We start from the raw sequence: 23,215 nt of genomic DNA on the forward strand, positions 1-23,215 counted from the left end.
ATTGGCTCCGGCGGGAGCGCTGACCGCCAGCCGCCTCCGAACTATTTCCTGTTGCTGCAGCGTTAATGCTAAACAGACCTTGCTCTCTCTTCCCTCGCTCCAGCCAAAGTGCAGCGGCTCCGCCGCCGCCTTCCCGCCCCGGTGAGTACCAGCCCCGGGCACCGCGTGGGGCTCGCACCGGGCACCCGGGACACCTCAGCTCGGCCCGGCGGGTTCCGGGCTCGGTGCCGGCCCCGCTCAGGTGCTCTGGCGTTGGGGTACGCGGGGCTGGTGGGTGCGGGGACACGGGGGCTGAGGGCACAGGGCTCGGTGACACAGCGGAAGATGCGGAGCGGGCGGCTTGGGGACACGGTGTAATGCTCGGGGACGCAGCACTGAGCGCCTCGGGACTCGGATCTTGGGGACCCACAGGCCCTACAGCCAGCCCGGCCGCCATCAATGCCCCACCACCGGCGGGGTTCCATGGGGGACTGTGCCCCTCCAGCCCCACCGCAGCCCCTTGCCGAGCAGGGCTGCCCGTGCAGCTGCACCAAGGGAAGGGAGCCCTTCCCTCCTAGGGACCCTGCTGGCCTTGTTTTGGGGTGTCCCACTAGAGGGGCTGCCCAGCCCCAGAATGTGCCGCGGCCCCTCAGCTCTGGACCGTCCGGGATGGTTTTGCTGATGTGTCACATTTTCTGCATTTCTTTCCTCATTCCTCCCTCTCTGGAGCTGTTTCTGGGAATGAGCTCGTCCCCTGCCAGGGCCGAATTTTCTCCCGCCCTGCCCTGCCCTGCCCGCTGTCCTGCCTCCCATCCTTCCCACTGCCCTGCTGCCATCCTTCCTGCTGTCCTCCCATCCTTCCTGCTGTCCTGCCATCCTTCCCACTGCCCTGCTGCCCATCCTTCCTGCTGCCCTGCCTCCCGTCCTGACCGCTGGCCTGTCCTGGTGGCCTTTGCACTGTGCCTGGCCTTGTCCCTGCCCTGCAGGGTCCCACGGCAAAGGGCCAAGGCTGGAGCTGGGCCGGAGCAGCGTGGGGGACAGGGACAGGGACACTGCCCAGGAGTGTGTGGAGCACACGTGTGTGCCCATGAGCACCATCAGCCTGGTGCTGGGTCCCTGCTCTGCCCCGTGACCCATCCCATGGCCGGGCATGGGACACAGCCCTGGCCCGGTGCCACAGACCCGCCTGATGCCGTGGCCAGGAGGAGCCGCATCCGTCCCGCTCCCTCAGGAAGGACGGAGGGCGGCGGGAGTGGGACGGCTCCGGCTCGGCATCCCTGGGGCTCCAGCCCAGGCACCAAGCCCTGCTCAGCTGGAGCTCATCAAGGGCACACCCAGGCACGGCCTTGAAAGGGACGGGGCACTAGGGGGGGATCCCAGCCCTGCAGAGCGGTGCTCAGCCCGTGCCCCGCAGATGCCCAGCATGTGCCGCCCCTGGAGCCGCTGAGAACCGCCGGGCCCGGGATGGAGAGCCGCCGGAGGGACATGGAGCTGCTCAGCAACAGCATGGCCGCGTACGCGCACATCCGAGGTGAGCCGGGACGGGGCTGGGCGGCACCGCGGGCCCCCGGCGGGCTCGGGCTGGTCCCTGACCCGCTCCGTTCCCCCCGCAGCCAACCCCGAGAGCTTCGGGCTCTACTTCGTGCTGGGCGTGTGCTTCGGGCTGGTGCTCACGCTGTGCCTGCTGGTGCTGCGCTTGTCCTGCCGGCCCTCCCCGCGGCCGCCGGCGCGCCCCGGCGACATCAGCGAGGACGACGAGGACGACGACGAGGACGAAGAGGACACCGTCGACCGCGCGGCGTCTGAGTCGCTGCTGCCGGTGACCGAGATCCCGCTGGAGAGCCACGGGCCCGGGGACGGAGCGCTGGCCGTGAACGTGTTCGCGTCGGCCGAGGAGCTGGAGCGGGCGCAGCGGCTGGAGGAGCGGGAGCGCATCATCCGCGAGATCTGGCGCAACGGGCAGCCCGACATCCTGGGCTCCGGCACCATCGGCACCATCGGCACCCTGGGCCGCGTCCACTACTACTGAGCCCGGCAGCTGCCCCGGCACGGTGTGTGCACCCCATGGCTGATCCGCACCGTGCCAGGAGGGACCAGGCGGACACGGGCGCTGCTCGCTGTCCCCGAGCTGGCGGAGCCGCCTCGGACCGTCCCTGCAGCACCGAGAGCCATCCCCGGTGTCACGGGCACCCCTGGGGCTGGACTCGCCCCTGCCACTGCGGGACACGATGCACTTTGAGCCATTGGTACGACGGCTGGCAGCAGCCGAGCAGCCCCGGACACGCGGGGACGGGGACAAGGACGGGGCAGCCCTTGCCGGATCTGGCGGGGGTTTCACCCGTGCGAGCCGTGGGCTCCTGCCCCACAAACATGGTGCTGTTGTACACGAACTAGAGCCCGGCATGGCGGGTCCGGCGTTCTGGGGGCCCTGGACCCCTCCCCGAGGCAATTCCCTTCCCGGCCCCACTAAAATTAGCCGGGTCCTTTCCGGCGCCGCCCGCCGTGACCCCGCGGCCGGAGCGAGGCGGATGTTCCCGCTGGGCTCCGGGCCGGCCGCTGCTCCCCAGGGATGCGGCAGCTCCCGCCGGGCTCGGCCGCATCCTGCCCCATCCCAGCCCGGCCCCGCGGGGCGCCGGGCCCCGCTGCCCCCTCACCGGCGGATTTACAAAAATAGCTCCTTCCCAGGCCGGCTCCCCCCCGCCGCCAGCGCCAGCGGGACCCAGATGTTTTCCAGATGTTCTCCAGTGGCTGGAGGCCAGGATGGGCTGGGGCTGGGACTGAAGCTGGCCTGGGAAACTGTGCGGGGGTGGAGGAGGAGGAAGGGGAGGAGGAGGAGGCCCTGCCCCGGGCTCTGGAGGGACCCCTTGGGCCATGGTGGGACCCCTTGGGCCATGGTGGGACCCCTTGTGCCTGGCGGGACCAGCCCAACCCTTCAGGGGCATGGCAGCCCTGAGCAATCCCCACACAGCACTTTGTACCCAAAACAGTTTATTTTAAATGATTTCTGTAGTTCATGGGGCTGTTATGTTTCAGGGAGCAGTGTGGGGTGGGCTTTGGTGTCCGATGGGCGTAGAACCAGGCTGGGGGGGCACAGGAACCATGTGCCACCCACCTGCCCCCCATCCTAACAGGGCAGCCCCTTCCTCACCCGCTCGATCTCTGCCTGTGGGGAGAGGCTGTGATTGTTGGGGGGCACAGGGGACCCCAGGACAAAGCCAGCCCTGTCAGGGACTCACCTGCAGCGCCTGGCGCTGAGCCCGCTCCTGGCACAGCTCCTGCCGCAGCTCCTGCAGGTCCCGCCTGCAACACGCCAGGGGGGCTCAGCTGGGGCCAGGACAGGCAGCCCGGAGCCACTGGGGATCCCCCGGCACCCCCATCCCCACTCACAGGTGCTGGACTCGCATCAGGTCCACGAGGATGTGCAGGGTCCGGACCTCAGCCTTCAGATCCTCCAGGGCCAGTGACCTCCCCTCCAGCCCCTCTGTGCTCCTTGCTGGGACAGGCGCCTGCCTCGTGCTGGGGACAGGGGCACAGGGGGCAGCACGGGGCAGCCCCTGGGGCTGCTCCCCCCCATGGGCACCCCCCGTGCTCCCCAGGACCATGCTGGGTGGCCGCTGGCCAGGGACTCGTGGCCGTGTGGCTGTGGGGTGGCTCAGCCTGGCTGTGGTCACTGACACCGTGTTGAAGCCATCGGCATCTGCCAAAGAAAGAACAGGAAGCAGCCCCAGGAGGTGAGCAGGGCCCGGCCCCCCCTGCATGGCCCCTGCATCCTACCTGGGTCACCGGCTCTGCCCCACTCCATGTCAGCTGAGGCGCTGGGCTGGGGGTCACTGGGCCTGGGGACAGCAGAGATGTGAGTGGCACAGCCAGGGAGGTGCCAGCCCCATGCCAAGGCCAGCTGTGAGCACGGCACTGGGACATCGCAGTGGCCCTGGACACCCCAGCGCAGCCACGTTTCTTACTTGGTGGCCAGCACGGGGGCTGGTTTGGTCTTGGCAGGAACAGGGGGAGCAGGAGCCATCCTCTTGGTGAGTGGGAGCTTGGTCGGGTCCATCCTCGCTGGTGCTGCGAGCTCTGGCGAGAGGAGGCAGAAACACGGCTGGGGCTGCGGCCCGGACCAGCACTGAGAAGAGAGGAGCACGAAGCGCTTCCTGCTCGTGGCATGCCCTGGCCCGGGCACATCCCTGTGCTTCCCTCTCCTCCAGCCCAGCACTCACCCAAGGGGTTCTCTGTCCTTGCCCTCCTTGTTCTTCTCTCTGGTTGCAGCTGGTGGGGAGCAAAGGTGCTGAGAAGGGGCCTTGTTCCAACTCTTCCAACCCTGCACCAGCCCCACAGCAGCCCTGTGGTCGGCGCTTCCTCTGTGCGAGGCGGAGCTGCAACCCCATCCCCACCACAGCAGCATCCCTGACTGCTGAACCCTGGGTTCACCGCAGGACAAACTCACAGCTCACAAACACTGTGTGCTGTTGGGTACAGGACAAACTCACAGCTCACAAACACTGTGTGCTGTTGGGTACAGGACAAACTCACAGCTCACAAACACTGTGTGCTGTGGGTACAGGACAAACTCACAGCTCACAAACACTGTGAGCTGTGGGTACAGGACATCGGGCCATGAGGGACCACCCTGTCCCCATGGCAGGCCACCCTGTCACCACAGCTGGCCACGCTGTCCCTGTGGTGGGGCCACCATGTCCCTGTGGTTAGCAACCATGTCCCCGTGGTGGGCCACCATATCCCTGTGGTGGGCCATTGACCCCATGGTGGGCCAGTAGCCCTGATGCTGCCTGGTCCTGCTGCTGCCACCAGCACAGCCCTTGTCACAGAGGCCTCAGACACCAAAACTGGTGCTGGGATTACGGATTACCCACACAAAGATACGGCTGAAGCACCGAGGGCTGCAGGATGAGGACACCCCAGTCCAAGGCCCCGGTGCTCCTTGGCTCTGGTGGCACAGGGTGATTGATGGTGCCCAGCAGTGCCCAGATGGTGCCCAGAAATGCTCGGCATCCTGCCCACCCCTCTCCAGCAGCTCTCCCGGCCCCAGGGCCCGGCCCAGCCCTGGAGCAGCGCGATCACACACGGGCACTGCCCTGGGGATGAGCCCCGTGCGGGACCCTCGGCTGTTCCCTCCTACCTGGCGCTGGGGGGCTGCCCTGAGGCCGAGCCGAGCCGTGCCGTGCCAGGCTGTCCCGGCCCCACACCGTGCACGTGATGCCGGAGGAAATCGGCTCCACGCTGGGAAGGAAGTTGAAGCAGGGCGCACCTCGGTGCTGCTCCACGCTGCACCCCTGCACCCCGCGGGGGACTCCGGCTCCCCAAACCCACAGCGTGCCCTTCCCGGGCTGCCCGGCCATCCCGGCGGGGCACCTGGGCCGGATGGACACCAGGGCCGGGCTCAGGGGACTCTCTGTGCTGGTTTGGGCTGTGGGAGAGGCTTTGGATGAGGGTGGGACTGGAGGGCACGGAACGCTGGCACAGCAAAGCCCCCCAGGGCCGTGTCTCCCCCGGGCACCCCCAGCCTGGCACCCCCACGCACCCTCTCCGGCCCCGGGCGGGGCTGGGCCGTCCGTGCCACCGCCGGGGCTCCTTCCCTGCGTGACAGAGCCGCGGCTGCGGGGGGAGCCCGGCCAGGACCGCAGCCGGCCCGGGGTGAGAGCTCACGCTCGGCCGGGTCTCACAGCGGGTGACACCCTGGGCTGCAGGGGAAGTGAAACCCAAACCGCGGAGGGCCGAAACCCACAGCCCGTGAGTGCAGGGGTGGGCACGCTGCAGCTGGCCCTGCGCAGGGCCTGAAGGGTCAGTGTGACACAGGGATCCCGGCTGGTCCTGGCCGCTGCCTGCTCCAGGAGACAGCCTGGATATTCCTTTGGGCCAAACGCATCCAACCCAGCAATAGCGAGCTGGAGGCAGGGAGAGGGCTGGGAATGAACCGTAGGGCAGAGAAGGATGGCAGAACAGAGGTTCCATTGCGCTCCCAGGTGTGGCCACTCAGGCCAAGGAGTGGGCACACACTGGGCACCCATTTCCTCAGGCTGGCTCAGGGCTGAGAGTGAAGGGCAGCACCACCGTGCCATTAACCCAGCACTGCCCCAACAGCTCTTGGCCAACACCGTCACCCACAGCAGCCAGCAAAGCTGAACTGTGCAAAACTGCACAGCCAGCAGCACCCCCAGCAGCCTCCTTGGGATGGGCACAGGCAGGGCAGCACACGGGGCTGCAGCTGCCCAGCCCCTGGTGGGAAGGATGGAGCTGCTCCATGCACGGTAACACAATCCCTGCTGGCCAGGCTGTATCACCACTGTCCCCAGGCTGCCAAAACAGCAGCTGAATTATCTATTAGTGCATAAAACCCAACAGGGAGTTGCTCCCCTGTTGCTCCTTGGTCCTTTCAGGCTCCCACCCAGCAACTCAGGACACAAACCAAGCAGAGTTACACCTACGACTTATTTTATTGTATTTTATTTGCATAAACAAACTTCGGGGCTTTGCTAAACAGGAACTGTTCAAGTCAAAACAAACCAAACTCTAGCTGGTGTGTGGGGAACAGCACAGCAATCCTGGGGAGAGGGACAGGGCGAGCACAGGCTCAGACCTGGCCGGGAACCCTCACAAACTGCTCCAGAATAAAGTAGAAGATAAAAAGAAATGCATCCTAAGGGCTGTCCTCAACCAGCTCAGGAGGAATCTGCTTTTTGGTTTTATAAAAAGATTAATAAAAAATATTGAAAAATTCTCATCTCCATTTATATTTTTCCCCAAGAAGAATTCGGAAGTTCCTTAGAAAACTGTGTCACCTTGGAAAGGGCACTCGGGTCACAACCAGCTGCAGGGAGGAGACACAAATGCTACAAAGCAGTTTGGGGTCCAGCACACACCAGGCCTAATAGTGAACACAAACAGTGGCCAGAAGTAGGGTGTAATTTTTTTTCTCTTTTAAACCATGCTAATTTTGTTAACTTCCAACATAAAAGGAAAACAATAGTTTTTAAAAGGCCCTAAACTCAACTGTTACATTAAAAAAAGTTAAAAAAAAAAAATAGGTCATAGCAGTTTGGTCCCAACAAATGAACATTTAGATGTTTACTCACATGCTTCATTATTTTCTTATTTATAAGAACCAAAAATAGTTTCCAAAATTATCTCTGAATTGATGCTACTACGTATGTAAAGGCCTAAAATAAGCAGAATTTAGAAAATTGAATACACAATAGGGGAGGAAAATTTGAGCGGGCGAGTGAACCCCGACTATCACTGGGTCAAATTATAAAAGAGAAACAAAATGTCAGGACAGGTGAGGTCAGGTGGGCACAAACTAAAACCACATCGTCCTCAAAGCCTGTTACCAAAAAATAACCGACCATCCATAAGGTCACGGAGAAGGGAAAATCTGGGGTCTCACCCAGCGCTTGACCGTATCCAGTCCAGAAGGGAAGAGAAGTCTTTGGGAAGAGAAACTCCAGGAGCGGATCCGAGCGTAAATGATGGATCAGTCCCAGTCCGTGCTTGGGGAGGCTGAACTCTGGAAATGCAGTTAAACAACATCGGGATGGTTTCCGAGCTGCTCTCCAGGGCTCTGCTCAGCACGTGGGGATCACCCTGACACCCCAGCACCAGCCTGACCCCTCCCCTCCTGCCAGGGCTCCCAGCAGCGCGCGGGCCCCGCGGCTACTCGGCCGTCGTCTGCAGGGCGTCCTTCTCCTCCCGGTTCTCCGTTCCGCTTTCGTCGTCTTCGATTTCTCCCTCTTCCCCACTGAACTTGTCATGAGCCCACTTGGGGCTGGTGCTGGACTTGCGGAACATGAAGCGGCCTCTTCCCCGGGGGAAGGCGCCACGGCCGCGGCCCCTGTTCACCCACTTGTCCGTGCCCTCGCCCTCGCGGTCGTCGTGCTGCACGGGAAGCCAAGGACAGCAGGTGAGACAGGCTGGCACCGCCCTGCACCGCGCCTCTGCGACCGCCCTTGGGGCTCCACCTAATGGGAACCACTCTACAGGGAGCAGGAAGGAGCTCTCTTTAGGCAGGAGCTGGCAGCTGCCCATGAAGCGTCACCCGGAGCCTTACCTGGTGTGTCAGTGACAGCGGGTGCTTTCGGCTCTAAAGCACCTGAGACCGGACACACCTGGAGCACACGGGTGTCTCAGCACCCAGGTACGTACCAAGTAGTATTTCTTGCTCTTAGGTGTGTACTCAGGGTCCCACTCCTCCTCTCTGCTGCGCTTCTGGAAGTCGTTGTTGCCGCCGCTGTTGCTGTTGTTGTTGCCTGAAAAGTTGCCTCTGCCCCATCCTCTCCCTCGAGCTCTGAATTGCTGCAACAGCAACACAGAGGAGAAAAATAGAACAGCTGCAGAGGCAGAATCCTCCCACCCCAGCCAGCTTCCAGGGCTCCCAAGATACTTAACATCTCATCCAAAACACCTCTGAAACCTATCACTAAAGCAAGAGGACGGCTTTAGCATGGCCACATCACCTCCTGCACTCATGATTTTGGGTTTTTAGTTCATCTGATCACACAGCACATCACAGCTCCTAAAGCTGATGAAGATCACCTGGAGGCATTTCCAGGGCACCCCCAAGCAGGTGAGACCCCCCTGTACACAGACTGCACACATGAGCGTGGCCAAACCCCAGTGGGAGCACAGCGTGTGCCCATCGGGCTGCTCAGCATCACTAATGCACAGAAGCTTCCAGGCTTTGTTCTGCCGGAGTTTGCTGCCCACAGCACACCCCCAGCAGCCTGGCTGATGCTCTAAACCTGGAGTGATTCCACTGGGGCTCATCACCCTGAGGGCTTCTCCTCCAGGGTAGCTTTAACTGAGAGCAACACACAACAGCCACTTCTGCCCACTCTGGGAATCAACCCTCAGGGCACAGGCGGAGAACACTTGGGGCAGGGGTGGAGAACACTTACAAAGGTTCCTCTCGCTCTTCCTCTCTCATTTGGACCAGAGAATTCCTTAGTCCCAAGGCGGGACTTGTCAAAGCCTGTGGAACTCTCCTCCCTCTCCTCAGTCTCCTCAGGATACTCCTCTGCTTTCACTGAGTGAGAGGACCACGATGACGATGAGCTGGACCTGGATCTCTCCCGCACCCGTCGGTGTTTCCTGTTCCAGTGGTGGGGACGGAGGGGAGTGGGACACAACAGCATTAGACACTCAGCTGTGACCCATCAGATACAAACCCACTTCTTTATCACTCCCTTATCAATGCCATGGCTCTCCTTTTCCTACTACAAGAGGAAAAGCCATAGTAAGAGCTCAGGCTTTAACACAGGGCCCAAGACCTCTCCTGAAGGAACTTGTTGCTCCTTCCTAAGATGTTTACACCATCTGCTCTCAGCTTAGCATGCATCCATGGAGTTTTAGTCAAATGGAAAATTAAGCTAATAGAAAAGGATTAAATGAACATCAAAGCCAAGTCATTTTAACATGGCTGTTTCTCTCTTGACACAACAGGAACAAGAAGGAAAAGTGACTCACCCATCCTGACACATGGAGCTTTGCCATCTACCTTTTACAATTATTTAGTGTTTCTGAGAGATACAATGATAGCGAGACCACACGCAGAGGGGTAGCTCAGGCCACTGGAGGAGTTATGTCCCAGGGGCACAACTGTGTGCACAACTGTTGTACACGGTGTCGTCTCCAACCTGAGCAGCAGAGACACGAGAGGCACAAGCAAATGGCTACTGGGTTTCCTACATACTTTTTCTTTGAGCCTTTGTGACTTTTCTCCGTTTTCTCGGTTGATCTTTCCCTTGAGTGACTTGAATCTCTCGAGTCCACCGACTCCCTGGATTTATCGCGTTTAAGATCTCTTTCCTTATGTTTTTTACGGCGTTCAATATCAAGGCGCAGATCAACAGGGTCGTCCTTATATTTCCCTTCAGCCTACAAACGCAGAGGAGAGGGAGGGCAGAGTTGAACACAAGGTCTGCAGTGCCCCAGCTCAGCACCATTTACTTTGCTTTACTGACTGCACAGACTTCTGGAGAACTGGAGTTTAACTGAGCACTAATGAATATTCCACTTTAAGATGTCAAATAATGCACTATTAAAATAAGTCTGCCTTTGTCAGAATTCAATTTTCCTACACTTAAAAAGAACTGATTTTTAAAATTTTAATCTCCTCTTTATACAGCATTAAAATAAACAGTCTGGTAGAGGGGAGGGAGACATGGAGGCTGACATTTACTGTACACCACAGCCAGCAAGGATGTGAACAATTCAGGGATTCTATCCAGCTGATTATGGACCACAAGGACAGTGTGCCAAAGCTCTCTGACAGCCCAGGGGTGCACCTGAGGTCCTGCTGACAGTCTCACCTGGGCAGGAGCCAGAGGGATTTTAATCCCAGGTCTAAAAGTGATGCTCTGGAGAAGCAAAAGCTCTTTGCTGCTTGGAGCTAGTGATGCAAGGGGCAGGAGGAGGCCAGTGAAAGGCAGCATCCAAGGGGTTTGGGAGAAGGCCAACTTCCCATGGACAGGGAGGCATTACTACATCTGTCAGGAAGATTTACTGGGTGCAGATGCCACCTACAGCTCCATCCCCTGGGCTGGAGGGCACCGTGTGACAGGTGCCACAAAGCCCCACAGACACACTCTGGGTGTCTCCCACAGTCCTGCCAAGTCTGCCAAAGCAAGCTGGTGCCTCACAGAGCAAAAACCCACCAGCTGCATGAAAAATTCAAACTAAATTTACATTGCTTATTAAAAACAAACATAAAAGACACCTGGCAGTGCTTGCTTTGAGCTGTATTTAAATTGGTACTTCAAGAAGGGATTGGGAGTTTCTTTGGGAAAGGAGCAGTTGTTGTCCCTGCTCCACCTTTGAGCCCTGTGGCACCTGGGTGAGATTCTGCTGGCTGCCCTAAGTGACAGTGGCTGTGGTTTGACAAAACTGGGCAGCAGGAAGCCTCACAGCATGTTGGTACCAACACCCAGCCTCAGCCATTGCTACTGCATTTACACAACACTCATCCTGGGAACTGTACAACTTGATATGCAACATACATCAAATTAATCGCCTTCAATTAAATACAAAAGGATTAGTAATTCTCTAGCTGTTAAATTTTTACTTACATGAGTTTCTAACCACTTTTTTGTTTAAATAAATATGTCAAATAACGCAGGAGTGAAAGCAGGCATTTTGTTTTGGTATTTTGCTCTTCTACTTTCCCCAGGCAAAGAGCTTTAATTTCTACTCTGAGAATAAAACTGCTCCCAACACGATGGATGACAGATAAGTGACAAAATCAGCAGCAGCTCCCTTATGTGGCACAGCAAACACCTATTTGGGTTTGGGAGGGCACGTCTGTTTCACGGAAGGCTGGCGAGCTGTTTGGAAACCACGTTTATAACACACTCTGCCAAGCTGATGCTCAGAGTTCAGGCCCATCAAATCCATCTCACCATCGTCCATGTCAAGCCACAAGTGTGTTTGGAAAAAATCGAAAACAAATATGAAACAAGTAAGGTTTCAGCAGGACTGGTTAAAATCTCTTCAATGTAAATATGTATGAAGGTGAATAAACAAAGGTTAAAATCTCAAACATTTTACGTTAAGCCTTTTTTAATGATTGTTTACAGTGAGTGCAATGGCTTAACATTCATCTACTCAGCAAAGCTAAAACACTCAATCCCAAATGCTCTGGATCTAAGACAAGTGCTGAATGTTAAAGTAACAGCAATCAACAGAAATGGCACAGTCAGTTGTTAGAACAAAATTTATCAACTGCTTAATAGTGTATCTGCTTTAGCTCAGCATTTAGTTTTACTTTCCTCTTTTTGACATGCATGTCTTTGAAAACATGGTTGGCAAAATTGCACGTAACAATGGAGTTAATCATACTTACAAGCAGAAAAATATCACAAAAAGTCTCTTCTCTCATCATGGGCACTTGTTCCAAAAATCCTCTCTTTTTTCTCAAGCTCACCTCAATTGACTTTGGGGTCATTTACCATAGTCTAACCACTTCACAAAGGTTGTTGATACATTTTTAATAAAAATTAACCCTTTGTAGTTCATTTTTAGAATTATGCCCATCCTTAAAAGAAAAACACAAACTTAAGTAGAGAGTAATTTAAACAAAAACATCACTGTTAAGTTCATGCCCAATGCACTCATTTTGTTGAATTAAACTAATCAGAGTAACAGTTCACCTTGAAGCCAGGATCTCTGGAGCTTTTCGATTCCTCTTGAGAGAATCCATGTTTTCTAAAAGTACTGGGAGATATATCTATCCTCCTAAAGGAAAAGAAAAACCAACATAGATATAACCTTGCTCATAAGAAGAACCTGAAGATTTTAGATCAAATGTCCTTTAAAGCAGACCAGTATTTCCAAAGGCATTTAAAACTCCCCATATTTTCCTTTTTTTTTGGCTGAAGGTAGTTATAGATTTGAATTATTCTGGAATTATTCCAGAGCTTAAGAAATGAAATCTGGAGTACTTCTGCAATGTTAAGGCAGTGTCTAATGGCACCAACCTGTGGATTTCAGGGCTCTTTTTGTTTTTAGCTGCATCTTGTTCCATTCCTTTCTTTAGATATTTGGTAAAGCGTTCGTTCAGCGTCATAGCTGAAGACCCAAAGTGATGCTCTGTCAGGGGTTGGAACAAACAATACCAAAATATTAGTGCCAGTTTTGTAAAAATACAAAGCCCACCCATCCCACAGCCTGTTAAAACCCCTGTGCAGGTCAGAGAGGCACCATGAGGATGAGCTCTAATGCTGCTGACAAACTGCAGTTTCAATTTTTGGTGTTTCAGTGAAACGAACACAATTTCTTCAAGTGAGTCACAAACTCATCAGAACACAAAATTCTCAGACTCTGAGAATTTCTCAGGTATAAACAAGAACAGCTTCTGCCTGTGCAGAGGAGTATTTATGTAAATAAAGATGATTGTGATCGTGCTGCTGCTCTCATTTCTGGAATATCTGCTGGAAAACAACTGCAGGCACTTTGAGTGCACAAACCCACTGATCTGGGCAAGGCAGGAGTGAACCTTCCCCGAGGACACACGGACTCCTGACCCACCTCTTACATGATGGACTATAGTCACTATGTGCTGAGCAAACAGTTCAGAAGGGCTGCGCTGCGACTGAGCCGACTGGATGTGATGGAAAATGGAGCGGAATTCCTGCTCCTTCTTGTTGCTGTGCACCAGATCCCTGCACAGCTTCCTCTCCTGAGCCAATATGCCACTGGGACTGCAAAAAGAAGAGCTCATGAAACAAAAGAATGGGGTGAAGGAGAGGAATTTAAGGTGCTTAATTCTGCAGGAGCTGGGAGGTCACTGATGGTTCATGTTGTTATCAGGGTAAGGCACCCACAAGTACTCAAAAGCTCCTTTAAACATCCCTAAACACACTGCTCCAGGTTTCTGTGATAATTCAGGTCACTATTCTAATGCTGCATGGAGAATAAGAGTAGTAAAACACATGGCAGAGAGTCAAATGGATTTAAGCAGCACAGTAGCTCCCCTGCACAACTCAGCCTCCCTCAGCCAGAAGCCACTGAGTACCTGACTCCATCTGGGGCTCTTCCCAGAGCCTGGTGCATCCCAAACTAATCTTACACAGCAAAGGTTAGGAAAAAGTTAATCTCTAGCTCCCAAAACCACAAATTGTGATGCAATATTGCTTAGCCTTCCTCACAGTTGGCAAGCACATGGGGATCTCAGGAAGAAAAACAGGAAAAAACATCATTACTGAGACTGCTCAAAAGCTGGCAGATCCTTACCGTGCAAGGTCCTCATCGAAGGAATCCATTCGAATATTGACCTGGGCCTCACGAGTAATGGAAAAGGAGGATTTGCCAGGAGTTAGCCCCTCTACTTTGGTGCCTGGCTTCTCCTTCACCTCGGAAGCCTTCCTTGGTGGAGGGGAAGAGCTTTTTTCCTGGCTTGACTTGTAAGTGGTCACTCTAAAATTCTTTTCAGGTACAAAACCTCTGTGACCAGATTCATTTCTCTTGGATCCTGATCTCTCTTCTTTTTTGGATCTTTCAGAATAGCTTTCCTCCTCCATTTCATCAGGCTTCCTTTGCTTCTCTTTCCCAGGTGGCAGGAACACCACACCTTCCCATTTTCCTGACCTATCCTCCTCTTGACTTTTACTTGAAGTCGCTACGACTTTAGACATAAATTTGGGCTCATCATCAAAATCTGAATCTTTCCGGCCCTTTGCCTTGTCTTTCTTGTCCTGCTCATCTGTTTCATCTTTCCCATAATGACCTTCCTTGTGGAATTCTGGGACCTTGAGCTTGTCAAAGTCATCCCTGAACTTGTAGCGCTTGGGCGACTGGCTGCCGCGGTATCCCTTCTCCGAGTCAGCTTTCGACCCATACGAGTCAGATTTTGCCTTTCCATCTGTTGATCCCAACTCAGAGAAATTCCCTTTTTCTTTACTTTTTTCTTTCTCAGCATTTGTTACTTTCTGGTCTTTGTCTTTTCCATTCTCAGTCTTCTGCTCTTCCAGATACCTGATCATAAAGAGACATTACAGGAGGTTTCTTATTAGAGCTCAAGGAGGTCAATTCTTCACTTTAAAGAGTCAAAACTTCAGAGAACACCAAGTTATGCATGTACTGAAAGCTGCCTCTAGGCCCTATAATAATTAAAATGTCAAGCAGATTACTCAGACTGAATTCAGACTTTTGTTCTGACTAAATTCAGCAAATGTACAAGGAGATGGATATGCAGAACTGATGGAATGAGGCTCAAGGACAAATCAAACCCAGCTGACCCACAGATGTATTGGAAGGAAAAGAGGAACATCTTACCCACTCTGTTTATTTACTTACAAACCTGGTTCAGGAGAACAACACATCAAACCTTTCAAATTGGACTGTTCTGCTTTTAACAACACACTGGAAATAAAAGCCTCAAAAGCTACTTCAAATTTGGGATGCAAGTTTCATAGGTAAGCTAAATATTTCATGACAGACTGCAAACACAAATAAAAGCAAACAGGTTAACAGAGGAGAATATGCTGCTGGGAGAGATAAAACACTTCTGTTGAGAACAATTCAGCTGGTTTATAGCATCTGAACAGTTTTAAAGCATTCACAAATCAAAACCCTGGCTCTGTGGGACAGCAGGAAAGCCCATGGACACCAGCTCCATGCTTTGGAAAGTCTAAATAAAGAGTCACAGGAGTTCTTTCCCTTTTTAAATTTCAGACATCCTTTATATAGAATCAGCTCAAACCATCTTTAAAAACAATAAAGACTTGAAAGCACTTGTGAATGGTGCTGTATCTTTTAAAACAAAGTGTCTCCTTTGGGCACAATCTGCAGTGGATTAATCTAGAGAATGATGGAAGCAGATGCCTTCTGCATGGAAGGCTGTCTTCATTTTAGAGATGTATTTGGTGCTTTAGTTTCTCATCCTACCCACACACATAGGCATGAGCACTGCAGCTGCACCTGCCCCAGGCTGCTTGCAGCAGGATATGCAGTAGGATTTAATTAATTTCTTCTAATTTACAGTACCTAACAATTCCAGGAGGCAACACTAAAAATGTCTATAACCAACACATATGTAACTGGGAAATGTGAGCTTCCAGCTGCCAAGAAACCTCCTTGGGCAATCTCCACTTCAAATATTCATGGGCTATGAACATTTTTACAGGGAATATATACAATCTTTAGAAGTATCCAAGTTGGAAAACCAATTCCAACTTCCTACAACTCTGGGCTGTGTTTTCTTCATAATTCAGAAAGGACCAGGCCCAGAGCTGGCAGTATGCTGGCACAACTTGTAGCTGGAGCCTGCCTCAGCCCCTTGCCCTGCTCATGGAGCACCCACACGTGCAGCTGGCTCCTCAAAAGCAACCCAAAAAAACAACCCAGCACCACAAAACACATCACTTACCTCTTGGAGAAGGCTCCTCCCCCGGGAGCCGTGCCCTCCTCCTTCGGAGCGGCACCATACAGCGAGCTGACGGGGGTGGGGCTTTTGCACACCGGGCTCTTTCTGCTGGGGCTCATTCCTGCCGAGCCGTGCTCGAAGGGGCTCTGGTGGGAGCCCCCCTGGAAGGAGCTGGAGCCGCTCTGGGCGGCAGAGCCCATCGGGGACGGGCTGGAGCGCGGCGGGCTCGGCTTCTGCACGGGGCTGGGCCGGGGCGAGCGCCGCCGCACCACCACCGACTGCAGCGGGCTCTTGAGGGCAGGGCTGCGCTCGCGGGGGCTCAGCTCCGACACCGAGCCTCGCGACGCGGAGCCCGTGCCATAGCTGCTGACATCTTGCCACGCTTTTGATCCCTCGGATGCTTTGGCATCTTGAGCCCCAGCTCCTGAAAATTGCTGCTCCTTCGACTCGTCTCCTTGGTTATCTCCCGCAGCCTGCGATGCCCGGGCATCCTTGGAGGATGATTTCTTCTCCTTTCCAGATTTACGCTTGGAAGACTCAACCCGACTATGATTGGAGGATGAGCGGGAAGAGGAAGATCTCCTTGAGCGGTCTGAAGATGATTTATCAGAATTCCTGGAATGGCTCCTGGACCTTGGGGAAGGAGATCTCCTCTTGGGCGAGCGGGAGCGCGACCTCCCCCTGCGAGGGCTGTAGGCCTGGCGGTAGTTTTGCCAGTTGGATCTGTAATTGCCGTATCCTCCTCGGTTGTACTGGCCCCAGGGGTAAAACCCTCGGTTCCGCCCACGGAAATAATACGGCCTCCGGTAGCCTCTGTTATGGCCTCTGAAATCTCGGTTCTGATACACTCGTGGGTGGTTCCTTTCTCTGTTGTGAGATGGAGAATAGGATCTTGAACGAGACCTAGAACTGAGAAAAAAAAAAAGAATTACACAAATATTTTAGGTTATAGTTTCTTTTCATAATTTGTTTTTCGAGTTTATTCTTCTGCCACAACATTTTATTTGAAGACATATTTTTAAAAAACTCATTTCTAAGCTTTTAAAAGAAAATCCTTTGGTTTACCCTTATCTGATTGAGGTTTTACACTTTGCTGTGAACAAATTGCAGTGGAAATAACTTGTACCTGTGATACTGTCAAATATGTGATTTCAGGATCATTGCAGAGACCATGATAAGCAATGTTGCTCTCTATTTTGCTGGGATGAAAATGGCTGCTATCCAGCTTCAGAAAAAGTGACAGATCTCAATTATCCAGCCCTTAACAGCTCAAGGTCATAGTTATACCTCAACCAAAAATAAGTATATTTTATACAAATCATGCTACTGTTATCGCAGCAGACCCCAAATCTCCTTCTCTTGTCCCAACTTCAGACGCACTTAAAATTCTGATAATCCAGATGAAACCTCAATTTTTAGTTAGGCAAGTTCAATAAATGGCTATTCCCCAACAGCAGCAGGGCAGCAGTGGGGTGAAGGGCACACTGCCCTATGGGTTTAAGCACTCAAAGGTGCATCCTATGGCACCATGGCACCATCCCCTGGCACCATGACTCCATCCTGGGGCCCCATCCTATGGCTCCAACCTGTGGAATTCCAGGGCAGGGACAGCACCGGGACACCTCTGCCAGGCACCACCAGGTGCCGCTGTGGATGTCCCTGCCCACATCCACAAACCCAGAATCCTGGAATGCACAAACCCTGGAAAAATGCAGATTCCAGTGACTAACTGTCCCAGCAGCTTCTCCCATTAAATTGCTGCGGTTGTGTAACTGTTTAAAGGTCCCGCTGTAGCTACAAGGACTGGCCAAACTAGGAAGTTGAAATAGAAAAAAGATTTTTCCAAATGGAATTTTAGTAAATAACATTAATTGGAGCAGTTTCTACAGCCCCTTCTGGCTCTGACACACATGTTGGTCGTACTCCAATGGACATGAACTTCCTCATACAGATCTCCGTGCTGCTCCTCACCTCTCACACCCCAAACCCCCAGAACCAAAGGAGAACAACCTGCTGTTGAAATTCCTACATGGTTAGCACACATGTGCAGTCAGAGAGAACTTTAGTTCCATTTTCATTTCTTCCTCCTACCAAACAGGTCACAGTTTAGCAGGAAACTCTTATTCATACTCCAATCATTTCTAACAAACACCTTAATGACCATTTTAACAGATTTTTCCATCCTTCAAACAAGCAAAAAACTTATCTGAGGCACTTCTTCATTCAAACAGCAGCCAGAAGGAAAAGCAGAGGCAGGAGGCAAGAACCAGTTATAAGAAGTTCTAGTCCAAGGCATGAGGAACAGAGACGCTCAATTTTCAGACAATGCTGCATCTGTGATCAATTATCAACAAGGACCTGTCGTACAACGCTTCCAAAATCTGTTCTAGTGATTTACAGAGGCTGCAGCAGGAAGATTTCACTCCAAAAGTTGCAGACTATTTACCAGAAATCTTTTTAGAAAAATACAGTAAAAGTTATGCAGTAAAAGAAGCACCAGAAGTGATAATTCTCCCAACTCTGCCAGTCCCCAGAACTGTAGGCACTGCACTGCTCCAGGGCTAAAGCCCCAGCATTTACAAGAAGTGAGAAATAAAGTCATAAAGAAAGCAGAAGATATTAGGCAGATTCCAACACAGCAGTGTAACTTAGGAGAAACAGAAACCTACCAAAAGAAGAATAAAACAATTTGTGGTGCATCCTCAAGTATACAGCAAAGGCCTTTTATGCAGAGATCCCACCAGACCTACCTTGGAGCACATCCCAAGGGCAGGCAGAGGGGCTGGGCTGGGCTGACCCCCTCCATTCAGACTGGTTTTTTTAAAATAAAGGAGTTATTTATAAAGCAGAAGTAGCTTCAGCAGCAGCACAGAGGAAACAATCATGTTTGCACAGGGTGCCTTTTTCTCAACTGCCAAAGCTCCTTCACTGCTAGGAGATATTCCCAAATGAGCAAGGATCCTCCAGCATTCCAGCTTCCTTCTGCAAAGGGCTCGGTTGGACTCAAGTCTCCGCCTCTAATTTAGTTTTGTCATGTCCTTCTTTCTCCAACTGTACATTCATTAGAGCTTCTGTACTTGTAAAATCTCTAACTGCTAACACTTGCATGTGGTTCACAGCCCAGAGGCTTTTCAGAATACGTGTTATTCATGAGTGAAAAGGCAGGAGAACACCATCCCACCCCTCCAACTGGAATGGCTTTGCCAGATGCAGAATGCTTAGCCAAGAGAAAAGGAAAAAAACAACATCCAGGGAAGACACAAGGCTGTAACTGGCCTGCTCAAAAGCAATTCAGGGAGACGGGAACAACTATTACACATATTAACCATTTCTTAAAATTAACTGCAGCAAAATTATTTTTTATTCACTTCGTTTCTCCAGGAGGATCTTCCTTGTTACCTGGCTCCTGCATGCCAAGGGGAGGAGCAAGAATATAACAAGAATTGTTCCCACCTTTTGTGACGGTGTTCACAGGGGTCTGAGGATGAGGGAGGAGATGAGGATCTGACTCCATGTTTCAGAAGGCTGATTTATTATTTTATGATATATATTACATTACAACTATACTAAAAGAATAGAAGAAAGGATTTCATCAGAAAACTGGCTAAGAATAGAAAAAAGGAATGATAACAAAGGCTTGTGGCTGGGACAGAGAGTCTGAACCAGCTGACTGTGATTGGCCATTAATTAGAAACAACTCTATGAGACCAATCACAGATGCACCTGTTGCATTCCACAGCAGCAGATAATCAATGTTTACATTTTGTTCTTGAAGCCTCTCAGCTTCTAAGGAGAAAAAATTCTAAAGAAAGGATTTTTCATAAAAGATGCCTGTGACACCTTTTATGAGTGTCTAAAATTATATTAAAATTTGTTTGAATTCACTTCTCAGGAGGGGAAATGCACATGATGACATCTACAAAGACCCCTCCAGTTTGGGATCCATTACATTAAAGCCCTTAAAAAAGCCAAAGTCTCAAAAGAAAGACCTTGAGTGTGTTGATGAGCATCATACTCTGAATTTATTTATTTATTCACAATTTATTCTCCTAAGTGACTGAAACACCCAAACAGCACAGGCTGGCAGGAAGCAGCCTGACACACAACACACTATCTGTCCTGGAATCTAATCAGAGCCTTTCCCTGGAAAGGAGCTAAGTGAGAAACCACCAGCAAGGGAGGAAGAGCCCTGCTGCACTGTCCTAGGGTGGCATTATGATGCCTGTATCCCCATTTGTGTGCTCTGTTCATGCTGGATATCATGTTCTGTGCCTTCAAGACTGGCTCTGAAGAGTGAAGGTTTTGTTTTGGTTTTGCTTTCAGCCCCTCTCCCACGGCTGGCAGGACACAGAACAGGGCAGTACATGGTGCTGCTTTTGCTTTTTGCGTTGCTTTTTGCTTTGCTCTTGCTTCTGCTTTGCTCTTGCTTTTTGCTCCTGTTCATTAGTTAGTTTAGCTAAGCAGTCCAAATTTTCCCTGGACTGTTTCTCCTTTCCCTTTTTTGGACCTACTCCAACCTGCTCCAGACTGCGGCCTGGAAACACTGAGAGTTTGCACCTTGTGGCTGCAGCAGCTGCCCCAGCACTGGAGGGACTGAGAACAGAGCAACCACCCCCAGAGAGACTTTCTGAATTTGTCATCTTTGCCAGAGTGGTGTCATCTGGTACTGTTCATTCTGTGTGCTGGGGGGCTGTACCTGTTAAATAAACAGGTTCTTTCCACTTCTCTCCAAGGAACCCTTCCCAAATCAGTTGGGGGGTGGGGCCGTGTGGGTTTGCTTTCTGGAGGGGCCCCTTTGGAGGTTTTCTCCCAAATTTGCCCTAACCCAGGACAGGCACCCTCTGGCTGCACACTCACCTCAGTCTGCGTTTCCTGGAGCGTGAGATGGAGCGGGACCGGGAGCGGGATTTGGAGAAGGAGCGGGAGCGGGACCTCGAGCCAGACCTCGAGCGCGAGGAGCGCGAGCCAGACTTGGATTTGTTCGTTTTGGACATCTCTGCAAGCACTGGTCAGTGCACCTGAGGGAAACAGGGACAGAGAAGTATTTGAGAAATGAAGCATGTGGTTGATAGGAGAGGACAGGCAGCACCTGGCAGGCTGACAGACTGCAGGGAAGTGGAGCTTGATAAGGCTGGAAATAGGAATGTTTGAAGTGCCTGCTAGGAACAGATGAATGGTGCTGGGCTCAGAATAGAAGGTTTATTTCAGTCTAAAGAGGAAAACTGCAAAAAGAATAAAAGGCTCTAAACTCAGAGTAATCACAAAAGAGAGTGTGATAGTTGAAAGCACCAAGTTAATGCAAACCTGGGAAGGGGCAGGGCCACAGTGCTGGCTGAGGTAAGGACACCTCCAGAGGCAAACTGGCCCATGGAAGTGAAAATTCCATGTAATTGCAGCCACATCCCTGTCTGTGCAGCCAGCTGCCACTGCTTTAAAGGACAGGTCAGAAATAAAAAGGCTTACCATCAAAAACCCCACCCCATAAACTTTTATCTAAACTTTCAGAGGCCATCAAAAAAGAGTTGATACTCCAGCCCACGGGAATGTGACCCCATTTGCACAGCTCTGCTCAGGCTCAGTCCTGTCCTCTCTGCTGGTGCAGTTCCTGCAGTTGCTGTGATCAGTCACCAGCGTGGATCACCCAGCCAGGAGTTCTGTTGCAGCCAAAATAAATCAGATGTCCTTCCAAATAGTCAGAGACAGAAGAGATTGCACTGTAGCACTAAATGACTCAAAATAGCTGTAATTATGAATTACCTGTGCTATTTTCAGGCATGTATCCAGGTAAAGGTTAGAAAGTTCCTTAGATGATGATTCAGGGAATAGTCTGACCACACAAATCTTTCAGCTACACCCTCCCTGATCTGTTCTCCTTTACCAACGAGCAAAATTTGCATTAATTCAATAAATTATCAACAAACTTTCCACCTACAATGACTAATGAAAAAGAGCCAGAAATAAAAAGGAACTGTGTTAGCACAAACTTCATCTTTTTTTTTACCCACTGTTTAAAAATAGACACATTCAGGTACATAAACACAACTGATCAAGTGTGGCTGCTGCTGTTATACCCATTTTAAGGAAATTCCAGAGGACTGACTTGCAATGCCTCCACTTCCAGAGGCTCTCCAAAATTACATATATGGTTACTAAAGGCTTCAACTTCTGCCAGGGCACTTCTAGGAAAAACACAATGCCTGGGACAGGAGGAGCTGCTGGGAGAGTGGATGGTGGTTCATCATCAGAGCTGGGACTTTCTAGAAATGGGAAGTTGGCTTTCATTTTAAAAAATCATGTTACAAGCTCCCGTTCTTCCCTTTAACTATACTAAAGATGTTAGATCAATTCAAACTGAAGTATTTGGATATATTCCACATCAGAAAGCACAGAGGAAAAATAATAAAATTGATGTTCCTGTTCTGTTAGGAAACAATAGATGTTGTTTTATTCCCTGTTGCCCCAGGAATGAAAATCAAAAGATATTGCTACTGAGAACTGAAGTTTGTTCTTGTGCTTGGCTATGTTTCAGAGAAAAAAATGTGTGAAAAGATAATTTTTAAGTATTTCCTCTTAATTCACTGAATATGTCTGTTGAACCACTTCCTGCAACACTTCCTACTCTGTTGCTCACAACAATCCAACGCTGAGCACTGGAAACCAAAACATGGAAGAGGAGAAGAAAGAAATGGTAACAGGAACTACTGCAAGATACAGAAGATGTGGCACCAATCCTCAGGAAATCCCAAGAAGACCCCAAAATAGATTTTTAAATTACCACTTTGATCTGCTTAATAGTTTTTGCCTTTCACTTTGATCTGCAGCACTTCCCAGCCAAACCACCCTGGTGTGTGCAACATGTGCCAAACGCTCACGTCCTGGATTCTTTATCTCTGCCAACGTTTTGAAGTTGATTCATTCCTAACATATGAAGTAACTCCTACTAGGATAGAAACAGAGTTGCTATGCTCCAGCAGCACTTAAAAGGTTAAACAAACTGAACACTGGAGTCACGTCAGCTCCCCTGAGCTAACTGCAGTTGTAAACTTACTGTGATACACATTTAGTTTTGAGAATGACTGACTCAGATAAAATATGTTCAGCAAAATAACCTGTTCTGAAAGCATGTTCTTATAAAAAAGATTTTAGATTTTTTAAATAAAGAGGTAAGTGAAGCAAGGAAAATCTCTGAGAACAGCAGTGGCTGCTGACCTCCCATTGCCATTTTTCCCCTGCCCACAGAGCTCCTGGGGATGCCTGTCCTGAGCAGGGAGTGCAAGCAGAAGCATTTGCACAGTGCTATGGGGACTCATCCTTCATCTGCCCAGCTACAGAACCCCCAAGAGCAGCTCCTCCTGCACCTGGGAA

At 51.4% G+C, this 23,215-nt stretch overlaps 3 protein-coding genes across 4 annotated transcripts in view; 1 reads left to right on the forward strand and 2 right to left on the reverse strand.

The window, feature by feature from the left end:
• EVA1B (eva-1 homolog B) lies at positions 1-7,057 on the forward strand. Its single transcript, XM_074555446.1, has 3 exons — positions 1-141; positions 1,394-1,510; positions 1,593-7,057. The coding sequence occupies exons 1-3, from the start codon at positions 66-68 to the stop codon at positions 2,006-2,008; spliced, it is 609 nt and encodes a 202-aa protein (XP_074411547.1). The 5' UTR covers positions 1-65; the 3' UTR covers positions 2,009-7,057.
• LOC113459933 (SH3 domain-containing kinase-binding protein 1-like) lies at positions 759-6,278 on the reverse strand. Of its 2 annotated transcripts, none has more exons than XM_074555448.1 (6): positions 4,197-6,278; positions 3,942-4,053; positions 3,754-3,815; positions 3,367-3,649; positions 3,216-3,279; positions 759-3,142 (listed from the first exon to the last, which is right to left on the reverse strand). In XM_074555448.1, the coding sequence occupies exons 2-6, from the start codon at positions 4,031-4,033 to the stop codon at positions 3,104-3,106; spliced, it is 540 nt and encodes a 179-aa protein (XP_074411549.1). In that variant the 5' UTR covers positions 4,034-4,053; positions 4,197-6,278; the 3' UTR covers positions 759-3,103. The 2 variants fall into 2 exon arrangements, with proteins under 2 accessions (XP_074411549.1, XP_074411548.1); XM_074555447.1 differs by having other exon boundaries at positions 3,367-3,676.
• Positions 6,413-23,215, reverse strand: part of THRAP3 (thyroid hormone receptor associated protein 3) — a 27,092-nt gene continuing 10,289 nt past the window's right edge. Inside the window, exons 4-13 of the mRNA XM_074555443.1 lie at positions 20,708-20,868; positions 15,854-16,759; positions 13,720-14,460; positions 13,015-13,187; positions 12,465-12,576; positions 12,138-12,222; positions 9,683-9,867; positions 8,889-9,081; positions 8,137-8,286; positions 6,413-7,869 (exon numbers count right to left, since the gene is read on the reverse strand). Of these exons, the coding sequence (XP_074411544.1) occupies positions 7,648-7,869; positions 8,137-8,286; positions 8,889-9,081; positions 9,683-9,867; positions 12,138-12,222; positions 12,465-12,576; positions 13,015-13,187; positions 13,720-14,460; positions 15,854-16,759; positions 20,708-20,844 (2,904 nt within the window). The 5' untranslated portion in view covers positions 20,845-20,868 and the 3' untranslated portion in view covers positions 6,413-7,647. The remainder of the gene's footprint in view (positions 7,870-8,136; positions 8,287-8,888; positions 9,082-9,682; positions 9,868-12,137; positions 12,223-12,464; positions 12,577-13,014; positions 13,188-13,719; positions 14,461-15,853; positions 16,760-20,707; positions 20,869-23,215) is intronic.

This window comes from Zonotrichia albicollis, chromosome 20 (genome assembly GCF_047830755.1).
Source record: "Zonotrichia albicollis isolate bZonAlb1 chromosome 20, bZonAlb1.hap1, whole genome shotgun sequence".
Taxonomy (NCBI): Eukaryota; Metazoa; Chordata; class Aves; order Passeriformes; family Passerellidae; genus Zonotrichia; species Zonotrichia albicollis.